Raw genomic sequence first — 23,506 nt, forward strand, 5'->3', positions numbered from 1 at the left:
TTTAGCCTTTTGTTATTTTTAACTTCTACCTGCCCCCTTTTTGATACTTATAGCTTTTAACTAGTGTTTTTACTTACAAAAGACTTAGCCTTTTGCTAAGCTGGTAATATAGCTGGCATTTTTATACTTTTATCTTTTAGATAGCTTTTAGCTATGTTTAGCTTCTACCAGACCTTTAGCAGGTCTTTAGCTACTTTTAGTATTAAGTTAGCCTTTTATTTTTATAGTTTCAGCTATTTTACTGATACTTGGAGATTTTAGCTGGCAATTTGATACTTTTAGTATTTAGTTAGCTTTTTCTACTTTTGACCTTTAGCTAGCCTCTTGCTATTTTAGCTTTTAACTGACAATTTGAAACTTTTAGCTATTCTTTAGACACATTTAGCAAATCTTGCTATTTTTATCTTTTAGCTAGCCTTGTGACACCTTTAGCTAGCAACTTGCTACTTTTAGCCACTGTTCTTCTTCTTTTAGCTTTATCAACTCAGTTTCAGCTTCTTCAGCACATTTCAGCAGTCATTCAGCACTCAGCATTCACCCTGCAATGTTTTCAGCAAATGTTAATTCTCTGGCATTTTCTTCATGATCACTCAGGCGCGATGAGTTCAGGCACAGAGACGGGTTCAGACGTTCTTCAAGGCCCGACCTCTGACTCCTGTGGGACGGTTCCTGTGGAGCACCTGGACTATGATTACATTGAAAAATGCAAAGATGTAAAATACATGGAGAGGATATTGGGAGTACTCAGGTAAATATAAGTCCATGAAAACCAGTTTTTTATTGATGAAACTTTGGGTGACTGAAAGTCTAAATTAAACATCTTGATGAGAGACCTCTAAAAACTTAACGCATTGTTTATGGTTCCAGAACCAGAACCACTGGCTAAATATCTGCACATTAATAGACTTATGTTACAAATACAGTTTGCAACGTTTAAACCTGCAAAGGATTTTCTTTTACTATATATTTTTACTATAAGTATACAATAGTAAAAGCACCACTGTATAAACATTCACAGGAAGTTTAAAGATATTTTAACACCAGAAAAGATTCAAACAGAATTTGTTGAAAATTTGAGTCTAGGAAACTGTGCTGTTTTATAATGGAAAATGTGGAGAAGCTTGACTATAACAAATATGTTAGGATTTTAAAAAAATTAACATTTAAAGCAGAAAATTTGTTCATAAATTATAACAAATACCAACAAAAGCCATATGAGAAAACTGAATGTTAAAAAATAAGATGTTTCCCTCCCTTAGTTATCAGGAAAGGCAGAAAGGAAGTTAAAGATCTGTGTGGCCTGGCCAGAAAAGTTCAATAACTTTTGGTGTCATGCCAAAATATTAGTGTTATTAGGGAATTAAATCAGGTTTATAAGAGGATGAAAGCGTAAAGCTTTAAAAACTATTAGTAAAATTTTAATTACAGGTTAAAGGCAGCAAGGATTAGTTCACGTATATCCTGAGGGTCAGAAGCAGCTCATGGACCATTTTAACAAGGCCCAAAACAATATCCATTTTTAAAAAGACAACAGATGTTTATTAAAAATCAGCACTTTGCTGTTGATTCTTTAGATGTGCCAAATTGCTTTCATATGTTATTCCAATGTTAATGTGTGGCTGCAGAAGCAACAGTGTGTAAATAACTTACAGTATAATTTATTACCACCTGCCAGCAGGCAATAAGAACACATTAATTCATTTTAGTTCAGTTTATTTATGCAGCATCCATTCACAACAAAAGTCATTCCAGGGCACTGTACAACAAAAACAACAAGTCCATTCAAGTCAGATTCAAATCCAGGTACAGTTATTTAAATTTGTTTTTATAATACAAGACAATCACATACATACAATACATTACTTGTCTGAGGAAGCCAGCAGTTTGTGTTGAATCTTCACTTTGTTGCAATCCATGGAAAAAACGACTCCCTTACCGGGAAGAAACCTCCAGCAGAACCAGAACCAGTCTCAGGACGAGCGGCCGTTAGAAGGATTGGTCCAGGTTTCTATAGGGAAGAAAGACAAAGAAAAACACATTTTAATGATAAAAATAATTACAAATACAAAAAGTGGAAAGTAGAGAACATAAAGACAGCAGCAGAGTGGGGAAATGTGGTCAGTTTGTCCTCCAGCAGTTTAAGCCTTGAGCAGCATAACTAAGGGATAGCTCAGGAAACCCAAGCCAACCCTAACTATAGGATTTATCAAAAATTAACATCTTAAGCCTAGTCTTAAAGATAGACAGGGTGTCAGCCTAGTTTTGTGAAGAGCTGTCTTGTACCCTCACCGGCCACTTTATTAGGTACACCTTGCTAGTACCGGGTTGGATCCACTTTTGGCTTTTAGAACTGCCTTAATCCTTCGTGGCATAGTTTCAACAAGGTACTGGAAACATTCCTCAGAGAGTCTGGTACATATTTACATGATAGCATCACGCAGTTGCTGCAGATTTGTCGGCTGCATATCCATGATGGGAATCTCCTGTTCCACCACATCCCAGAGGTGCTCTATTGGATTGAGATCTGGTGACTGTGGAGGCCATTCAAGTACAGTGAACTCATTGTCTTGTTCAAGAAACCAGTCTGAGATGATTCGTGCTTTATGACATAGCACGTTATCCTGCTGGAAGAGGCCATCAGAAGTACACTGTGGTCATAAAGGGATGGACATGGTCAGCAATACTCAGGTAGGCTGTGGTGTTGACACGATACTCAGTTGGTACTAATGGGCCCAAAGTGTGCCAGGAAAATATCCCCCACACCATTGCACCACCACCACCAGCCTGAACCGTTGGTACAAGGCAGGATGGATCCATGCTTTCATGTTGTTGACACCAAATTCTGACCCTACCATCTGAATGTCGCAGCAGAAATCAAGACTCATCAGACCAGGCAACGTTTTTTTCCAATCTTCTATTGTCCAATTTTGGTGAGCCTGTGTGAATTGTTGCCTCAGTTTCCTGTTCTTAGCTGACAGGAGTGACACCTGGTGTGGTCTTCTGCTGCTGTAGCCCATCCGCCTCAAGGATCGACGTGTTGTGGGTCAGAGATGCTGTTCTTCATACCTCAGGTGTAACGAGTGGTTATTTGAGTTACTGTTGCCGTTCTATCAGCTCAAACCAGTCTGGACCTTCTCCTCTGACCTCTGGCATCAACAAGGCATTTGCACCCACAGAACTGATGCTCACTGGATATTTTCTCTTTTCGGACCATTCTCTTTAAACCCTAGAGATGGTTGTACATGAAAATCCCAGAAGATCAGCAGTTTCTGAAATACTCAGACCAGCCCATTTGGCACCAACCACCATGCCACGTTCAAAGTCACTTAAATCACCTTTCTTCCCCATTCTGATGCTCGGTTTGACCTGCAGCAGATCTTCTTGGCCATGTCTACATGCCTAAATGCATTGAGTTGCTGCCCTGTGATTGGTTGATTCGACATTTGCATTAATGAACAGTTGGACAGGTGTACCTAATAAAGTGACCGGTGAGTGTATGTTAGCAGGCTTTCTCTTTAGGTTCAATAAAATTCATCCAAGTTAATGAAGCACTGTTTTCTTTCCAGCACTCTAGATGCTTGTTTTAAGATCTACACTCAAAGCTTATTAAGGAAATAAGGGTTGGACAGTCGAATATAAAATCTAGCTAGAGACAATAGTGAACTTGGACTCTTATAAAATACAGCTTTATTTTGTGTTAGGTCTGGTAAGGAAGGCATTTACCCTCATCTGATTACGTTCTGTGAGAGTCACTTGGAGAAGCTGAACCCGAGGAGCAGATCTCTCAGGAAGGTAAACCCTGTAGCCACAGCCTCCAGCTTCTCTACAGATGAATGGAGCCAAATCATTGATGAGTTAAAGGTATGTGTGAGTTTCCTTTTATTTTTAAATCATTTGTCTGTGCTTTGTGTTGTGGCAGTTTTTTTGAGGTCATAAACACTTTACATATTGAACACTTTTTGTGTTTTTACAGACATGGGAGGAAGAAACGAAAAAAACTGAAACTTTAATGAAACAGGAGTCAATGCTGGGTGACACAGTGAAAATAAAAATACCACCAGTAAGGGGTTCCAATCGTTGTGTCCAACTCCGTGAGGTGATCTTATGTACTGTAAATGAACATGTAAATTGAGTCATTCAAGACAGACACTAAATAAAATTGTTTTGCTAATGCAGAGTTCAGCCTCAAAAGAAAGACAGAACTCATCAAAACACACTCTTCCCCGGGATTATCGAGAATGGGACAAGTAAGTGGTTCTTTAAGATGTTGAGAAGAGACAAGACACAGTTAGAGCGGCTGTAGGTTTCTACTTTCTGAGCTAAGCCTCTTTCATTACAGTGATCCATAGTTAAACAGCAGATGCTGAAAGAGGCTATTGTTTGGCAAGAGACATTTCGTCACCCATATTTCTGTATTTTCAGGTATGACGTGGACAAAGAATGTGACAGAATAGATGGGAATGTGCTAAAAAATGATCCACCAGCCGTTCTAAACACAGGACATCCTAAAATCAAGACAGAAGTGGATTCCTCGTGTAATGAACTCTGCACCACAGTACATGTGTGGTTTACAGTAAGTGCAAAATGAGAAACATGCTGAAGTTGTTGGGTGTGTGTCCAGTGCTGTCACAGCAGGAGAAGCTCCTTCTAGCAAATCGTGAAAAGGACAAAGGCAATGAAGCTTTTAGAGCACAGGACTACGAAGAAGCGGTTGCATACTACTCCAGGTTTGACTCTCTAACTTACTTATTTATTGCAAAACATGTTCCCTTCTAAAGGTCACCAAGTAGACAGCCATGTTTATCGCCTGAAGGCAAAAGGGCAATAATGTTTTTGCTTGTGCCTGTGTGTTTGATTGTCTGTAGCATTAGCGAAATATATCACAACTCAGTGGACGGATTTTAACGAAACTCTCAAAATGTAATTATTGGATGAACATGTACAGAGTCAAAACGATTCAAGTAGGCGGCCACAGCCAACTGACCTTAGTAAACACAAAATTGGCTATAATTCAGTCAGTTTTACAGATATTAGGCTAAAATTGTTTGTTAATAGCTCAGCATCATTCCCAGCACCTGCTCTAATCACCACACATTACACATTTTTGTTTTTGCTTAAAAATTTGGCTTTAATTAGTGGTGAGAACGCTGTCTGTTCACAAAATAACTCATGAACCACAGAATTTAACGAGCTTTTCATAAATCAATCATTGGGTGTAAACTTATAATTGATTAACAATTTTACAGATAATGGGCTATAGCTATAATTTGATAGTTGTAGTCGGCTATAAAACAGCTATACCTTCATTTCTTTTCAGTGTCAGATGGTTTTAATTTAAATCTCGAGCATGAAACGTAGCAGGTGATATGATAGGCCTTTAACTTATTGAGGTTTGATTTTATTTTTGTTAACTGAATGTTACTGTAAGTGGTCTTGTATTAGCTGTATTGCAATAAAAAATAAATGCTCTTTTATTCCGTTACAGAAGCCTTTCAGTTTCCCCCACTGTGAGTGCGTACAACAACAGAGCTCAGGCAGAGATCAACCTGAAGCACTGGCACAATGCCATGAGAGACTGTCAGCAAGTGCTCGAGTTACAACCAGGCAATAAAAAAGGTGCTTTCTTTTTGCCAAGATTTTTTATTACTACAATGTTATTTTCATCTTCTAGCAATTTGAATAAGTTTACAGGTCTGGAGTCTGGACTTTAGTCAAAACAGTATATATGTGACTATATAATGTTTGTTTTTTTATTATTAGCTCTGCTACGTCGTGCTACTGTTTATAATCATATGGGCAATTTCCAAATGGCCTCTGAAGACCTCAGGATGGTGCTGAGGGAAGAGCCGCACAATACTGCAGCCACTGTAGGTAACAGAAGGAATAAAAAGTCACCTTTTGTCCACTAGGTGTCATTGTATTTGTACGCCTTTTACAATGCACAGTATATAATCACCACTCTTGGAGGATGTTATTTCAATTGTTTAATTTTGTAGAAAATAATAAAAAATAAAACACAGACATGCCACAAAACTATCATTTTTTTTTAATTCCAACCTTCCGGCTTTAAGAAACAATAAAAAAGAAGGAAATATAAGTCTTGTAGTCAGTCACAGTTGCTTTATTTATAACAAGTGCTTGTGATAAAAACACTGCACCTTCAGTACTTTGTTGCACCACCTCTGGCTTTTCTAACAGCCGGAGCTCTCTGAGGATGAACCTAACTAATGACAAACAGTACTCTTCATCAGTCTGCCTCCAACTGTCTCTTATTGCTGTTCCCAGATCAGCTTTGAGGTTGGACTCTTGTCATTGACCGTTTTCTTCAGTTTCCACCAGAAATTTTCAGCTGGATTGATATTCAGACTATTTGCAGTCCATGCCAGTGACATTATATGACTTTGTTGAAGGAAAGGTTTCATATCCTTTGTCCTGTGGAAAGATACATCATCATCCTGAAACATGGAGTCATCATCACCAAACATCCTTTCCAAAGTGTCTAAAATTACAATGAAGACTTTGACATTTCTTAAAGATGTAATGACTGCCGTCTCCTCGTGTCTTTACCTGACATGCAGGCCCAAATCAACAATGACTGGAAGCTTACATGTTTTATTCATGCAGTCATCTTCATACACTTCTGTTTGGGTGTTAATGATGGCTTTCATTTGTCCTTTCTGTTTGAAAACCAGGTGATTTCAGGTGATTTCTTACAGTTCGGTCACAGACATTGACTCCACTTGTTTCTCATTTGGTTTGTTTGCGTTTTCTGTTTTTAAGACATTTTGCTTTAAGTTTTCTATCTTGATGCTTTGATTTGTTCCTCAGTCTACCAGAATGCTTCATTTTACAACCTGCCATTTTGTTTGTACTTGGTCCAGATTTCAGACCCATCTGAGTGGAAACAACCAACATCTTTTTAACATTCTGTGATGATTTACCTTCATGAAGAAGTTTTCTAATCCTCCGCTTTGTTTCAGCTGATATCTCTGGTGTTGGAGCAGATTTAATCTGTGTTTGTTTTAGAACTGCAAATTACAGTGATTTCTTAATTTTTTTTCCTCAGAATTGAATGATTCCATTTTTTTCTTGTTCCTTATTTATCTAAAAAAGCAACGGTGACTGACTGCAACGATTATATTTCTTTCTTGTTTTAAATTGTTTTTTAATGCCAGAAAGTTGGAATTTTGAAAAATGTGGCATGTCTGTGATTTATTTTTTTATACAAAAATTAAACGATTGAAAGAACATCCTCCAAGAGTGGTGATTCCATCATTTCTGACAGGGGCTGTCTGTGGGTGGTCAGGGTACCAAACCTGGTTTCTATTGACTTGCAGGAATCAGTTCGGTTCCTTCTACTGACAAATTCTAACATCTAAAGGATTTGTTGTTTTAGCAACTTCTGTCTGAAATTGAGAAGAAGATGTCAGAATGTCAACCAGAGCAGGAGCGAAAGGCCAAAAAAGTCCTCATCCAGGAAGTTGAAGAAGAAGACAGCAACAGTTTTAAAGAGAAGCGAGCACAACGGACCGGTGAGACTGTAACCTCATAAAATGAGTATTTTGATCTTTGATTCACACACAGAGACTAAAGGCGTGATTAGGTTTTTATAATTTCATGTGTGTTTTCAAATAATAACAATAGTAATATATTTTTAAAAAACATAATTTCAAATTTTGTGAGAACAATGTATTCAGTCTGTCCAATGGTTCATGAAACATTTTACCAACAGAGCTGACTCCAAATTGTTGATGGCAAAATTTTGACAAAATAATAATGTGTGTCAAAAACACAGATCTGAGCGCTATTAGTTAGCATTTAGAATATGTGTTGGAATCAGTCTTAGCTATTACCTTGCCAAATTTTAGGTTGGTATCTGTAAAAGAGGCTGATTTATAGCCACTTTTGTGTCTTTTAAGGTCATTTAGCTATGGCAGTCTTTTTGAATCAGGTTGACCCTAAAAGCTAATCAGTTGTAGACATACATCCTATTGCCATAAAGTTCAAAATTACCTCTAATTTTTTTTAAAAAAGGTACAATTTCCTAGTTTCAACATTTGATCTGTTTACGTTGTTCCACTGCGAATAAAATATGAGTTTCTGAGATTTGCAAATGATTGCAGTTTGTTCTTATTTATATTTTACACAACGTCCAAACTTTCCGTCCAAGCTTGACTTTCTTCTATAGTTGCCTGGCTACTATGATTTGGGCAGACCGTCTGAGGGAGCTATCCTCATAGCAGACAGGCTCTGGCTTTAAACATCAGTGTGCTGTGCTATAAATAGAGGAAATTCCTCTTGTCTCTTTGGGTGATGTGATATAATGGGCATGTGGGTAATCCCCTCCCCCATCAGGCAGTTTTGTAATTCAGTACTTCCTGGAACTACCTCTTTGAAGCGTAGAGTGTCCGCCTTCCCCCACCCCCAACTGTGACGTAATCACTGACTCCTTCCTGACGGTGTGCTTCCTCCTTTTCTCCCTTCTGCCTCACCTCTCCCTCCCTCTCCTTTCCAGCTTGTCCGGTTCAACCCAGCCAGCCTGTGGGAGGGGAGGAGAGCTCTGCTGCTCCTGCCGAAAGGGGAGACATGGGCAACACTCAAAAAAAGCCCCACACCAGAGGGGACGGGGGTCCACACAGTGAGTCCAGCAACTCCCACCAACATGGACACTGGAAGAGCAAAGTGGGCAGCTCAGACAAGTATAAAGTCCCACAGGAGTCAAAGGAAAAGGTGGCCAACGGTTCCAACCAGAGGGCATCGGCAGCTTCCGTGCCGGCTGATCAGAACAGTAAGAGTACAGGAGGGGGGAGAACAGAAGAAACTGTCAATCTTGATGCTCCATGCGGAGCCCTGCCACCACATTTGTCACGGCTAAAGAACGAAGGGAACCTGCTGTTTAAAAATGGACAGTTTGCCGATGCGCTGGAGAAATACTCGCAGGCCATTCAGGGATACACAGACTCAGGTAAGGAGGAGTCCTCGCTGTTAGCAGCTTTCTTTCTGTTCTGATCTGAGATTGTTGGGAGTGTACGCAGTGTGAACAGATCTAAAAATGAATTTAACTGTTCACCGCTGATACATTCTCATTTAATATTAAAGTTGACATGACTCAGTCAAGAACAGGCAGTGATAAGAACTTATAACTCATTTGGCTAATGTTTCTTCACCTGCCTTTTTATCGTTATAACTGATTAAACATTGTGTGTAATTATCAGTGCTATTGAGACTTTGACTGGCCGCTGTAGCTGTAAAATCAAAGGTCATGAGCCTTCAGGCAGTTTGCTGGAGCTTCTGTTCACTTCATGTCCCTTCACGCTGCAGAATCATTCAAACAGAAACAAAACATCCAAGTTACCTTTAATATTGATCTAAAATGATCAAACATCAATGTAGTCCACACCAGAGAGCAACAATCTTTAAACTGAGCTATTTCAAGAACAGCCCTTCCAGCCTCTCGTGGTGCGTTGACTCAGTTCCCCGGGCACTGCGTCACAGTGAGGCTGTTCTAAAAGGTAGGGAGTGTTTCTGTATTAGCCTGATGCTAAGCTGCTCAGCTCTGGTCTGTCCAAGTCACATGACCTCTAACCACACATTATGAAACTGAATCTGTAGGACTGCAGCTTCAGTTCTTACAAGACGTAAGAGGAACTGCTGCTCATCCACCATCAAACTTTGTAGACCGCCAGAAATACTCACTACAATTGTGGACAAAAAATTTTAAATGGTTCACACATTTTTCAGACAGTAGGAAAGACTATGTAATGCAAACTGCCTCAGATGAAAAAATAAATAATCATTTTTGTGAACACTTTAAAAAGACATATTTCTACAAACAGGTTTCCTACACAGTCTTGAAAAGTATGAAAATTTTCATTTTAATTCCTAACAGAAGTCATTTCAGGGCACTGTACAAGAAAAAACAAACAAATGCAAATCAAATTCAATTCAGTACAAAACAAATCCAGATTTTGATTCATTTATAGTCAGTTCATTCCAAATATTATACAACACACTCACATATGATGCCTTATGAAACGATATTTAGTAAAAGTTATTTATTTAATGAAGCCAGCAGATTGTGTTGAATCCCTGCTCCGTCACAGCGCCCCATCGTGAGTAGAAAATTTGCAACAGCGGAAAAGAACGACTCCCTTTTAACCAGGTTCAGGATGAGCGGCCGCCTCGACTGGCTGAGGGTTGAGAGGACAGGAAAGAGACACAAACACAGAAGGACTGGTCCAGGTGTAGTTTCTATGTTTGTCCTGCATCAGTCTAAGCCTTTAGCAGCATAACTAAGGGATAGCTCAGGAAAAGCCAACCCTAACTATAGGATTGGACAAAAAGGAAAGTCTAAAGTAGACAGAGTGTCAGCCTCACAGACAGAAACTGAAAGCTGCTTCCACAACAGAGGAACCTGATAACTGAAAGCTCATTCTAGTTTTAGAAACTCTAGGAACCACTCCTGCACTTATATTTTCAATGTATGGATAAGTATGGAAAAAAGAAATCAGAATATGGAAAAGCATTAGTGTTTCCAAACTATTACCGATGGTATTTTCTAGAAAATCAAAATCTATATTTCTAAGAGTCGGCATACACTCTGAGTCACATTTCCATTTTGCATTTATATTTTCTCAAAAGTTGAGTATTTATGGAGAAAATACATACTTTACAGACTTTACAGCAGTAGGTAGTTGTTTATTCTCACAAGGTCTATTTTAAAGTCAAAGAAAAAAATGTGGATTTTTTTGAGGAAACAACCCTAACCACATTTAATAATTTCACATAAGAATACAGATAATGAAACTGCACCACAGACACTTTGTTGTCACAAATGGCTCAAAATTTGACAAAAGAAATTTCAAAATCTGATCCTGGAAAAGTATTAAATTTTAAAAACAAAAGACTGAGTAGGAACCCTGTACAAAGACACTCAGACATATTGTAGATTATCTACTGTTCACTTTAACCTTATTGCTGTTCCACCACAGTACTGTTGCCATCCATAATGCGATTTAATCTGACGAGCTGGCATGCTAAACTGATTGTATTTAGTGAAGAATGCTGCTGTCAGTAACATGCAGACATATTTTCTCAGCCTGTGAAAGTGCTGAAAGCAGTGGAATTCCTGTTGGACAAGTGTAGAACAAGGAAATGAAATAAAAAGATTCATAATAACACATTTAGACCTTTTAAAGCTACATTTATTCAAGCTGGGATGTACTTGTGTGTGTGTGTTTGTGGTAAATTAAACATGAGCTATTCTTATTAAAACAAACTCTCTTTGCAGGGATTGATAGTCCAGAGGACCTATGTATTCTGTATTCTAATAGAGCAGCGTGTTACCTGAAAGATGGCAATAGTCAAGACTGCATACAGGACTGCACGAGGTAAGAGGGAGTTTATATTCTTAACTTTACACATCAGTAAAGGTAAACGTCGGTTTGATGTGGCTTAAAAGATAGATAATAAAATTCTGAGTGAATTATGTTTTGCTCCTCTGTTACCATGGTGAGCTAACCTGAGTTCAGGTTCTGTTACCATGGTGAGCTAACCTGAGGTCAGGTTCTGTTACCATGGTGAGCTAACCTGAGTTCATGTTCTGTTACCATGGTGATCTAACAAGGCTCAAACACATCCTCCGCTGTGATTCCTAAAACTCCGACCTTCAGCTCAACAGAGCGAGCTGACATGTTAAATTGAATCATAGTTCAGCCTCTGGTCATTCACTGAACATCAGTCTCTGATGAGCCTGCACAGGGTCTGGGCTTTTTATCAGCAACAGATTCAGGATAAATGAGGGACATTTCAATTTAAAAATCCTAAAATCCTCAGTGTGTTGGCTTAAAAATAAAATACAGAAATTTTGTGTAACAACATTAGATTTAGATATTTATAGGTTAATGTAGACACTCCTAAAAAAGCCTATACACATAAAGTGACTCTAAATTTAGGTGTCCAAACCCAAGCTCCTCTTACTTCTATCTCAGACGCAGCAGACTTGATCCTTTGTACTTGTCTAATTCTATCTATTTATACTCACCAGAGCCCTGGAGCTGCAGCCATTCTCCCTAAAGCCACTCCTGCGTCGGGCTATGGCTTATGAGTCCCTGGAGCGCTACCGAAAGGCCTACGTGGATTACAAGACCGTCCTGCAGATCGACATCAGCGTGCAGGCGGCACATGACAGTGTCAACAGGTATCAGCTTCCACTTTTACTCCTGCTGAGAGGCTGCAAACCCAGAGGAGGCGTTTTACTATTCCTGATCACAGTCAGTCAGAATTTAGACATTATGGTGCTCATACCAGCTCTTCTGATTAAAAAAAGGTGTTAAAGAAAACAAAACATGTCAAAATAAGAAGTTTATTGACAAAGAAACTTTTAATACTCTTTCTACTGGGTGTTGCATTATTTCCACTTTTTATTTAGTATAGATATTGTATTGTAGCATTTTCAGAGGACTAAATCAAAAAAAGTTCTTTTAGTGACTTGCAGACTTAACTAGCAGCTAATTATAACTGTTAGGCTGCATGTTTGTTAACTCTTGTGCAACAGACACTTACTGGGCTTTTTTTTCTACAGTACTTTTAGTTCAAAACCTTTCATATCTTGGTCTGATGTGCAGCGTATTCTTTGAGGCCATTTAAAGGTCAAAGTGTGAGGCCTAAAAAGGTTTCTGCAGCAGAGGAACAAGTGAAAAAGATAAACTCATTCAGAGGATGGTGAGATACAAGGACTTAACTAAAAATAAAAGCATGAAAAAGATCATTAAAAAAAATAAAGGAATGTTTGGTTTATACATTTTATTTAAGGGTGCCAATCATCGATATTGGTAAAAATGAACAAATCATCTTGCCTCCTCCCATTGTTTAAAACTGCTAAAAATGTTGAGATTATTTGGATCCTCCGCCTTTAAGACCCGGTCATTCTCCTCACTTACTCACTGGTTCATTTTCACTTCCATGTGCTCTCTGGTTTTCCTTGTGCCTCGCCCTCGTGTCTTTGCATCCCTGGGATTTAGTAGTATTTTTTGTTATTTAGTTTTCTGTTGCTGCCACATCAGTGATATGTTTTGTTCCTTTTTGTAAATAAATTAGTTTTACTTTGAGTTCCTCTGTGTCTGCCTGCATATTGGGTTCGACCAACTCCCCCTTTCCTGACAATTGTCTTCAAAACTGAAGTGAAGGTTCCTTTTAACTTGTCATATCTCCTACATTTAAACATTATAAAAACAGAAAAAATTACATGACTATCAAAGTCTTCAGCTGCTCACAGTTCAAGATTTTTTTAAGATCTGACTTTTAGTTTTCACACTGTTTGTGTGAGGCTTACATTTCAGTCTGCAGTTCTGTCTGCCTCTCATTAACTTGGCAGTCGGGGAGTGACAGACACAGGTGTGTGCAGTTGCCGTGGTGACCACAACGAGCCACTGGCAGCAGCTTTTACACTTTTTCTATGTTTTCTTTACACTTCTTATACAGTTCATATATCAAAATGTAGGCAATTTTCTTAACTTATTACAAAATGATTACAGAAGCAGCTAAACTGGCATCATTCAAAATGTCTTCAAAGGTTTTTTTAGATGTTTCCATCAGAAACATTTCCCCACACTATCATAGAGGATGTCAACGAGACACACTGCAGATAAACCTGAAAAGTTCAGCCTTTTTTCTTTAACCCATAATCGGTGTCCTTCAGGATCACCCGGCTGCTGATCGAGCAGGACGGCCCAGAGTGGAGAGAGAACCTTCCAGAGATTCCCCTGGTGCCTTTGTCGGCTCAGCAGCACCGCAGAGAGGAGCCACCCAGCGCAGAGGCCCTGCAGGCCCGAAAAGAAAAGGCTGCCAGGGATGCAGGTTCGTGTCAACGAGTTATTACACTTACCTGACTGAAAAGGACACGTATTCAATTCATTTTGTGCTGTAAATGTTCTTAAACTAGTGTTAGGGGAGTCATGTTTGTTTTGGCTTTTTCATGACGTAAGTTTGTCACAATTTTGTTTTTAGGTCATTTAAGAAAAAAACTGATTAAAGAAGTGGCACTTTCTAGTTTTGCGTTCCTTATCATTAGTTTGGAACTTTACATGCAAAGCAAGCACCTAAAAGATAAACAGAAACATTTGCATCGCAGAAACAAATGCAGCGTGAATGCAGAGTGCAGAAGGACCTTGCTGAAACTGAACTGTGAAGCTAAAACGAGCCGAACAGTAGCTAAAAACTAAAAGTAGCATATGAAAACGAAAACGGACACAGCAGGCTGAAGTGTGTAGAGTTGAGAGAACAACAGCAGCGGCTCTTGAGCATAAATTTTAGTGAGGCGGACATTCATTTCCTGAATCAATAACCACACAAATGTTGCAATTTGCATTACGTTGTCTGTGAAAAAATATTTTTTTATTATGTTGGTGCAGAAAGTTGTCGTTTTTTTCTCCCGGGAGTTCAGGTTGTCTCATGAGAACAGTCAGGTCTAATAAATAAATCAGAGAAATGGATGCCTCTGCACCCACCTCCACCCAAAACTAAAGAAATGATGCCGGCTGTATAATAAATCCTTCAACTAAAGGCCCAACCTGGGCTTGAACCTGCTGACACCTGCTTTCGGAGGCCACAGAGTTAGATAAATAACATCCACCTGTGGCTGATCTAAATAGTTAGACAGAAAATGGGCCAACCAGGTTGGAGAAAATGTCTTGCTGTTTATCCCCTCTCTGTCTTTAATTCTCTGTGTTCTGTTCATGTCCGGTCTGTCTGCTCCAAGCTGCTGACTGATCATTTATCTTCTACTTTTAGTCTCACACATGGATTTTTAGACAGAAAATCTCCACATGTACTCAACAGGTTTTGCTGCATTGAATAAGTTTGTCATGGTGGTATCACTGAGATCACAGGGAGGGATATTTTACTTCCCAAGGAGACTCTGTTGGAGATGCCCTGCAGTCCTTAAATCTACAGATGAACACGGTCGGTGGCCTGCGCCACCCGACAACTGCAAATAAGTCAAAAACTGAGAATGAATCACAAACAAAACATTTTAAATTTCATTTAAAATAGTTGAAAAACACACAAAATAAATCAATACACAGCAAGCTTACCATTTAATAATTCACATTGTTTATTAGGAGGAACTACTTTGTGGGGCGAAGGAGTTTTTTTTAGGTGGAGCTGCGCCCCACCTGCCCTTTCAGACGTGCCGCGCCTGCAGAACAACGTATTTGGAGGAGTTTAAGAGATCTCTATGTTTCAGTATTTCTACGGGGAATTTTATTTTCATCTATCCATCCGTCCTTTTCCTTTACCCGCGTGTCCTTTCCGGGTCACGGGGAGCTGGTGTCTATCTCCATCCATCACTATGTGAGAGTTGGGGGACAGCCTGGACAGGTTGCAAGTCCATCACAGGGACACACAGAGACAAACAACCACCAGTCACGCCTTTGGACAATTTCATTAAAGTGAAATATTTTGAAAAGTATAAAACTTACAAAAACCAAAATCATATTCCCCTATTCTCCATCAAGCTAAATGTTTAGACCTCTGAATTTAGCATAAAGTATGCTGCACAGATGAAACCAGAAACAGGAAACAACAGTGTGACTCAGCATTCACACAGCAAAGATAATATATTGATACAGATTAAACCTTTATTGGATAATTTTGATGTCATAGTATGCGTTAACGTTTTGGCTCCATCTGCTCAGGATTTTGACATTAATGCTAATAATGTGGACCAGAAACAAGCTGACCTCCTGTTTGTGTATCGCTCTCATCCTCAGCGGGATGATGATGTGAAAGTCTTTATCTTTGTGCGCGTGGATGTGTCACCTCTGTACACCAACTGTGCACTTTGCTGCAGCCGTTGTTATTAAAGCTAAAGAAAGAACAGAGCTGCTGGCACTTTCTTCCTCCCAGAAGATTCTCTGCGGCAGATCAATTCGCTCGTAGCTCACAGAGGGACTGACTGCTGACTTAACGCTCATGCCTCGTGTCCAGCCAGCACAGCATTCATCTCAGGAGCCCAGGCCCTCAAGCTCGTTAGAGGCAGGTCAATTAAAACATATTGCCCATGTCGGGCAGGATTTATGGCCTGAAAGGGAGGGAAGGGGAACGGTTTCCTACATGATGAATCAATGTTAAGTAATCACCACTTTACTTTGTGTTCCAGAAAGGAGAGCAGAAATCCTTTTTTCCGCTTTGAAGCAGGAAGGGAACGACTTTGTGAAGAAGGGCCAATACCAGGAGGCTCTGGGGAAGTACACAGAATGCCTTAAGCTGAAGCCAAAGGAGTGTGCTGTCTACACCAACAGGTTAGAGGCCTCAGCTAGGCAAACACTAACACTCCTGTCAGCTCACTTTCTGTTAAGGCTTGAAATCTGACTGGGTGTCATGTTTCCTTATAAAGTATGAATGCAACAGCAAGAAGACTTAGTTATTCGTCTGGATAAATTAAAAGACAATGACCAGTCACTGTCTCCAGTTTGTCACTTTTAAAATATAAAAGGCCCAGCCTTGCTCGAAGAAATGCTTATCACCCGCCGCCTTTCATGCCAGAGTTTAGACCAGTATTGTTGTACTAAGTCGTAGACATTTTAGTCAAACTTTGAAAATAACATTATGCACCATCATCATGAGATGTCACGCTCAGAGTCTGTGTTGTCAACGACTCTCAGCTCACATCAAACTTCAGCTCGGTACCTGTAAAACTGAGTTATAGGCATTTTGTTCGCAAATGTTGATTAGCTGTGGTGGTCATCTTAAACTGAGTTGACTCCAAAAGTTAATCAGGTGTAGATATACATCCAGTTATTAGTTCCTGAAAGTTTCAGTAAAATCTGTGCATTTGTGTGTGAGATATTCTGCTAACACAACCGACAATGTTGACTGCAGCAGTTAATGCTGAAGTTTTAGGTAAAGATTTTGCACAAGGACTAGCACCTAAAGTATATGTTGGGAGTGACTCCCAGCTACCACCACACCATGTTTTAGCAAAGTGTCTGTCAAATTGACTGAATTAAAGCCATTTTTGTGTTGGCTGTAGCAGCCATCTTAAATTGGGTTGACTCCAAAATGTAATCAGTTACAGATGTACATCTACTGATTACCTCCTGAGAGTTTTATTTACATTCAACAAGTGGTTCACAAGATATTTTGCCAACAGACAGACACACCCACACAAAGATGCCTTTGCCTTTTGGCAGCCGTTGTTGGTAAAATGCAGATAAAGTTTGAGAAAAAGCCACCTATTCCTGCTCTTTTCACAATGCCACCAACAGCTCCAACTGTATGACCTCCCATCAGAATAAACCTACAGCAGGTAAAGGAGGGGCAGCAGGACGGCGAGTGTTTACAGCCCAGAGCCTCCCCTCCATCCCGCCGCTTCTTTCTTTTTATTGTAAGCAGACTGTTGATGAAAGGAAACTCACGCCAAGACGAGAAGTCTCCCATTGTGTGCAGCTGCTTGCTGATGTGGGTGTGAGAACGGTTTGTCCGTCCCTACAGCCGCACCAGAGCAAACACCCCACCTTCGCTGGAAAATGTGATGGGGAAAAAAAATCTGTGGAGGCAGATCTCATGTAACTATTGCCCCATGTCCCATCAGCTTCATAAAAAATATATATTTCATGCCTTTGCAGATTTTATTTTTTGCACACGAGGGGTGTGAGGCTGTACACTCGATACGAAAGTCCCGCCTACACACCCTCTCAGCTCGCTAACAGTCTGTCAATCACAGTGGGACATGACACTTTTCTTAAAGTCTCAAATAACTGATTGAAACTAAATTCAGAAAAAAATGCATATTTGAACACAGAGCAGCAAGGTAGGAGCTACGTGAATCAACAAAAACAAAGTTTATTTAGATTTTTTTTGTCAGAAAATGTCCCAGTTTCCATGGAGGAGGCGGGACTTAAAAACTGCACTGCAGCCAGCCTCTATGTCCGTTCATCCTTTGTGGCTTCAACTTCTTGCTTCTGGTCCTGTCTCTAGTAACAATGTATCTGAATGGTGTGGTTACAGAGCGCTGTGCTACTTGAAGCTGGAGATGTTCACCGAGGCCAAGGAGGACTCTGACGCAGCCCTGAACCTGGAGCCAACCAATAAGAAGGCTTTCTACAGACGAGCCCTGGCCAATAAAGGCCTGAAGGTGAACAGAGCTGCGCCTAATGATGTCACAGGAGGGCTGACCTGGACACCAACTGTGTGTTTAAAGGGCCGGATGTTTTAAAGTGTCTCCCTAACATGTTTTGCACATAAAGAAGTTTTTCTTTCTCTCCCTCAGGACTACCTGGCCTGCAGCTCAGACCTGCAGGAAGTGCTGCAGCTGGACCCCAACGTGCAGGAGGCAGAGAAGGAGCTGGAGGAGGTGACGGTGCTGCTCAGACAGAGTCTGGCCAACGATTCACAAGCCAAACCCAGGAGGACCGTCCCCATCACAGAGGTACAGACTGGACACGGAGAAGCTCTGGCTGTGTGGTTTGGTGGAGAAAGTCAGGAGTTCAGGCCACAGAAAGTCTGAGAGATTATTTAAGATGCACTGGGATATTTCTGCTCTGATTTCAACAAGGATTTCTTTTTTATGTCACACCCACATACCCACTCCCAGATAGCTGTAAAATGGACCAGTTCTTATTGCCCATTCACCTTCAGTGATGCCCATGTCTGTGTGTGTGTGTTTGTTTGTCTGTCATGTTAACAAAATGCCTCATGAATCACAGGACGGAGTTTAATGGAACTATTCAACAGATCTACATCTGCAACTCATAAACTTTAGGAGTCAATCCATTTCAAGATGGTCGCCACAGCTAGTTGACATTACATCACTTATTTTTTGATCTTGCCTAAAAATCACACAAAATGTCACCATGTTTGACCAGAACAGCTAGAGCTCCATCATCTTAGTTTACAACTCTGGCATGAAAGGAGAGCAGTGATTTGAGCTTTAATTTAGAAATGTTTTCAGAATGACATTTTTTGATATTCCATCCATCCGTTAACTGTTGCTTGTTCCTGAGTCGTGTCGTGGGGGCAGCAGTCTGAGGAGGGAAGCCCAGACATCTCTTTCCACAGTCACCTCTTCCAGCTCTTCCAGGAGGATTCCAAGGTATTCCCAGGCTAGCTTAGAGACACAGTTTCTCCAGCGTATCCTGGGTCTTCCCTGGGGTCTCCTCCCAGTTGGACATGCCTGAAACACCTCCCTAGGGAGGCGTCCAGGGGGCATCCTTATCAGATGCCTGAACCACCTCATCTAGCTCCTCTCAATGTGGAGGAGCAGTGGCTCTACTCCAAGTCCCTCCTGGGTAACTAAACTTCACCCTATCTCTAAGGAAGAGCCCAAATGCTAAGTCGAAAAAAATAATTTTAACCACTTGTATCCAGATCTTATGCCCCTTTTACACGGGCTCTAAAGGTCCCGGCTCCACTCTACTCCGCTTGCTTTGCACACGTTTCCATCGGCATTTTTTCTAGGCCGGCCCTGCTTCTTTGGTCCCTGCTTCGGAGTAGGGCCAGCCGGGTCGGCCCTGCTTCGTGGGCGGCGCAAGCTTAGCTCCTGTTCACTCATTGGTCGTGGGTGTGACCAGATGCAAGCATAAAGAGCGACGGCAGGAATATAAACAACAGCGTTAGCTTAGCCAACGTTGTCCATAGCACTTCTGTTGTTTCCACAACTGGTGCCAAGTCTCGGTACCCTGGCCTGGCTTCAGGGCGAGGCCCCTGTAACCCACGTCTGGGTTACATTTCCTTGCTGTCTTATATCCATAGAATAATTTTTGAACTGCTCTTTGTCTGGCCTGTCACCTAGGACCAGTCTGCCATGGGAGACCCTACTGGGGGCATTCAGGCACACAAACTCAGCACACTGTTTTTTTTCCTGATATTCAGTTCCTGTATATCAACAGTAATCTGAAGGCGCCTTGTGCTGGCTACAGAAACTTAACGTGTCACAATATTGCATACAAACTTTCATAAAGCACCAAGGAGAGCATGTTTTTCTCCTGCCTCAGGTTGACGATGACAAGGACCTAACAGCTGTTCCCAACCCGGAGACCACCTGCACAGGAGAGGACATCACCATCAACCTCAAGCCGACCAGCGCCTATGACTTTGGCCAGTCCCTGAACGCAGCACGCTGCAGCGGAAACACAGCGGCCTGCGCTGAACTGCTGGCCTCCACATCACCGGAGCTGCTTCCTGAGTATCTCAGCACGCAGCTGGACTCTGCCACTATCAGCTTCGTCATGCAGGCACTCGACTCACATTTACTGGAGAAAAATCCCAACTTGGTCTACCAGCACCTCAGCCACCTGCACACTACTGACAGGTTCCCTGTACGTGTGGAGTTACGGTCAAATACGACCCCAATTTTACGAGGACGGGATGCTGTAAAATGTAAATAAAAACAGAATGCAGAATTAGAAGATCTCACGAACCCACATTTTATAATGGAACACAGTAAACATTTCAAATGTTTCGATTAGGAAATTGAACCACTTTTAGAGAGAAAAAGAAGGTACTTTTTAAATGGCAGTAACAGAGTTTTTTTTTTAAATTAGGACAGGTCCAGGTTTCCTACCATGAAGCATCTCTTCTTTTAACAACAGTTTGTAAACATCCAAGAGCTGAGAAGAGCAGCTGCTGGAGGTTTTAGAGTGAATGTTGTCTCATTCTGGTCTGATGGAGGATTCTTGCTGTTCAACAGTCCAAAGGCACTAATGCACCCCTATACCATCAGAGAAGCAGGTTTTTGCACTATGTACTGATAACAGACTGGATGGACCCTCTCCTCTTTAGTATGGAGGATGTGAAGGTTTTCAAAGAATTTCAAATTTGATTCATCTGAACAGTTTTCCATTTTGCTTCAGTCCAGAGAAGAGGCAGCGTTTCTGGGTGGTGTTCACATGTGGCTGCTTCTTTCCATCATGCTCTTTTTATCCCCAGTCCTCTGACTGACCTGCTGCTCATTAACCTCAAGGTGTTTATCTGCACCACTTATTTTACAGCCTTTTGTTCCCTGTTCTAATTTTTTTTTGTGTTGCTGCCATCAAATTCAAAATTACCCTATTCTTTTTAAAACAAATGGTTCAGTTTCTTAGTTTAAGTACTTGATATGTTTACTCTGTTCCATTGTAAATATAATATGGATTTATGAGATTTGTAAATCATTGCGTGTTGTTTATATTTACATTTTACACAACATCCCAATTTTTTCAGGATTGCAGATATAGAGAAAAAAAAGCTTAATGTTTGTTTGTTCATACTTTTTATTCTAAGTTCATGTACACAGAAAACATGTATACCTGAATCAGAAGTTCTGATGGTAAATGCTGTGCTGCTCGCAGGTCGTCCTCATGCTGCTGGAGAAGGACGAGCGGCGCCACATGACTCAGCTGTTTGAGCATCTCTCTGCCGTGGAGAGTGCAGAGTTCACCACCAACGACGTTCAGAATCTGGCCAACAAGTACATCTGACCCCCGCTGCCCTCGCTCCCCGCTGCATGAGCTGTTGCACCTCAACTCTTCGATCTATGCAAAACCAGACCCGAGTCCAGCAGAGGCAGGAAGCTGCAGAGCGTCTCCACAGCAATACCACACAACTGATTCAGAACCACTCTGCTGCTCACCTGAGCTCTGAAGAATCCCTGTACGTTTGGGTGACAGTACGAGAATTCACCTTCTTTCCGAGGACGCTTTGCTAAGCAGACTTATGTTACCAGCACTAACCAGCAGAGGCGTTGTGGGACTTCATGGACTTTTCACTTTACTGTACAGAGAACTAGGATCCAGTCCACAATCTTATGTAAGGCTACATATAAGGGTTTTGTTCATATTCATGTTCCCATGTTTGAACTCAGATCAGTTTTCCAAACTGTTCCAAAATGAGTCATTTAATAAAAGAAAGAGTCACATTTAGAGATTATCAAAAATTACTTAAAAAAGGAGCTAGAGCTCATTTCCCCCGCAGTTTTGTTTTCTTGCATTGTGACCATCAAACAACACAAAGTTACTCTTTAAAATGTCTGTTTGACCAGTATCGCCTGTGTTGCAGGTGTGGAGGACCTGCAGGACACCTGATTAAAGTTCCCGCAGGATAATGTCTCCATGTGCTGAGCTGGTGTCTACTGAGAACATTCCAAGACACACAAGTCCTCCGTGTTCTTCTTTTCTTATCGCCCGCTGCCAGAGGCAAACAATGTTTCATGCATTCGTTTGTCTCTGGTGTTAGCAAAATATCTAATGGGTTTCAATGAACCTTTCAGAGGGCGTAAACATCTACAAATGATTAACTTTTGGAGCCAATCTAATTCAAGATGGCCGCCACAGGCAACTTACCTTAAAAAACACAGAAGTGTAACCCAGCCAGTTTGGTGTGGTAGTAGCTGAGAGTCATCCTCATCACATACTCTGAGGTGATCTCTGTCTAATGAACGGCACCGGGCGATATGCAATTCTGCAAGGAATGGTAGGCCTTTAATTAAACTATGCAACTACTCGAGGTGTTAAACCTAAATCCTTCCTGTCCTCCTGTCCTCCAGTAGTTTAAATCTGTCCTCTGTGGAGGACATTTGTAAACCTGCATATCTCCCACCCTCTGCATACGACTGAATTAACTCCTAATGTCGTCTACAGAGGACATTTAAGGCTTTTCAGTCGTACCAAATGTAACTAATGTAACTAATTACCTTACAAAGATTGGACATTGTTTCTTTTCCTGGTAGTCAGGAGGTTTTGTCTTAAATGTGGGCTGATGTTGTGCGGTTCGGACTTTGTGAGCAGAGCAGCATCTTTACCAGATGTTGTGCCTTTCCTTCCACAGGTCCACCTGAACCGTTCCGATTGTAAAGATGCTCATCCAGCGAAAGTGTATTTTTGTCTTCCTCTAGCTTTAATCAAATGATTAAATGTATTTGGATTTTTGCATCAGAAATTATACATACATTGTCATAGCTATATGCAAATTTAAAATAAAAAAAAGTTATTTTTGCTAATTTAAATCATATGTTACATGTTTAATGATTATTAATTATTAAAAACTGAGGGCTGCATAAACCCAGACAAGTCTGTTTCAATTGTCTTTTCTTTATGAATTTCCCAGTTTCACTGATTTTACCATCAATTCAAAGGAGGATGAAGAGACAGGTCCAACATTGAAGGCAGAATGTTGGTTCTTGGTTGCATTTTTAGCGCTCTCAGGATTGCAGGTCTGGACCCTCGATATTAAAGTCCTCCCAGCTCTCTAACAGGCTGTCATGGTGGAACACGACACTTTTTAACATCAATCATACTGGGGGTGAGAAAATAAAAATATATTTTAACATTCAGCAGCAAGATAAGAACTACATGAATCAAAAATCAACACCTGAAAAAATGATCTGAAGTGTATTTTCATTTTTTCAAATCTGTCCCATTTGTTTACATGAAGGAAAGGGACTTAAAGATGTACAGCAGTCTGCCACTAGGGGGCGCTCACCCTCTGTGGCTTCAACTTCCTGCTTCTGGTCCCGTCTCTGGTTGTAGTA

The 23,506-nt window shown here is 40.7% G+C and overlaps 1 protein-coding gene across 1 annotated transcript in view; it reads left to right on the forward strand.

Moving 5' to 3' along the window:
• Window positions 1-23,048, forward strand: part of spag1b (sperm associated antigen 1b) — a 25,457-nt gene extending 2,409 nt beyond the window's left edge. The window contains exons 2-19 of the mRNA XM_017413270.3: window positions 595-748; window positions 3,702-3,861; window positions 3,974-4,096; window positions 4,177-4,247; window positions 4,423-4,535; window positions 4,622-4,727; window positions 5,486-5,616; window positions 5,761-5,867; window positions 7,397-7,532; window positions 8,516-8,965; window positions 11,291-11,390; window positions 12,047-12,199; window positions 13,700-13,857; window positions 16,160-16,301; window positions 18,010-18,136; window positions 18,272-18,430; window positions 19,995-20,318; window positions 21,330-23,048. Of these exons, the coding sequence (XP_017268759.1) occupies window positions 600-748; window positions 3,702-3,861; window positions 3,974-4,096; window positions 4,177-4,247; window positions 4,423-4,535; window positions 4,622-4,727; window positions 5,486-5,616; window positions 5,761-5,867; window positions 7,397-7,532; window positions 8,516-8,965; window positions 11,291-11,390; window positions 12,047-12,199; window positions 13,700-13,857; window positions 16,160-16,301; window positions 18,010-18,136; window positions 18,272-18,430; window positions 19,995-20,318; window positions 21,330-21,458 (2,838 nt within the window). The 5' untranslated portion in view covers window positions 595-599 and the 3' untranslated portion in view covers window positions 21,459-23,048. The remainder of the gene's footprint in view (window positions 1-594; window positions 749-3,701; window positions 3,862-3,973; window positions 4,097-4,176; window positions 4,248-4,422; window positions 4,536-4,621; window positions 4,728-5,485; window positions 5,617-5,760; window positions 5,868-7,396; window positions 7,533-8,515; window positions 8,966-11,290; window positions 11,391-12,046; window positions 12,200-13,699; window positions 13,858-16,159; window positions 16,302-18,009; window positions 18,137-18,271; window positions 18,431-19,994; window positions 20,319-21,329) is intronic.
• Window positions 23,049-23,506: the final 458 nt, after the last annotated feature.

Source organism: Kryptolebias marmoratus, linkage group LG16 (genome assembly GCF_001649575.2).
Source record: "Kryptolebias marmoratus isolate JLee-2015 linkage group LG16, ASM164957v2, whole genome shotgun sequence".
Lineage (NCBI taxonomy): Eukaryota > Metazoa > Chordata > Actinopteri > Cyprinodontiformes > Rivulidae > Kryptolebias > Kryptolebias marmoratus.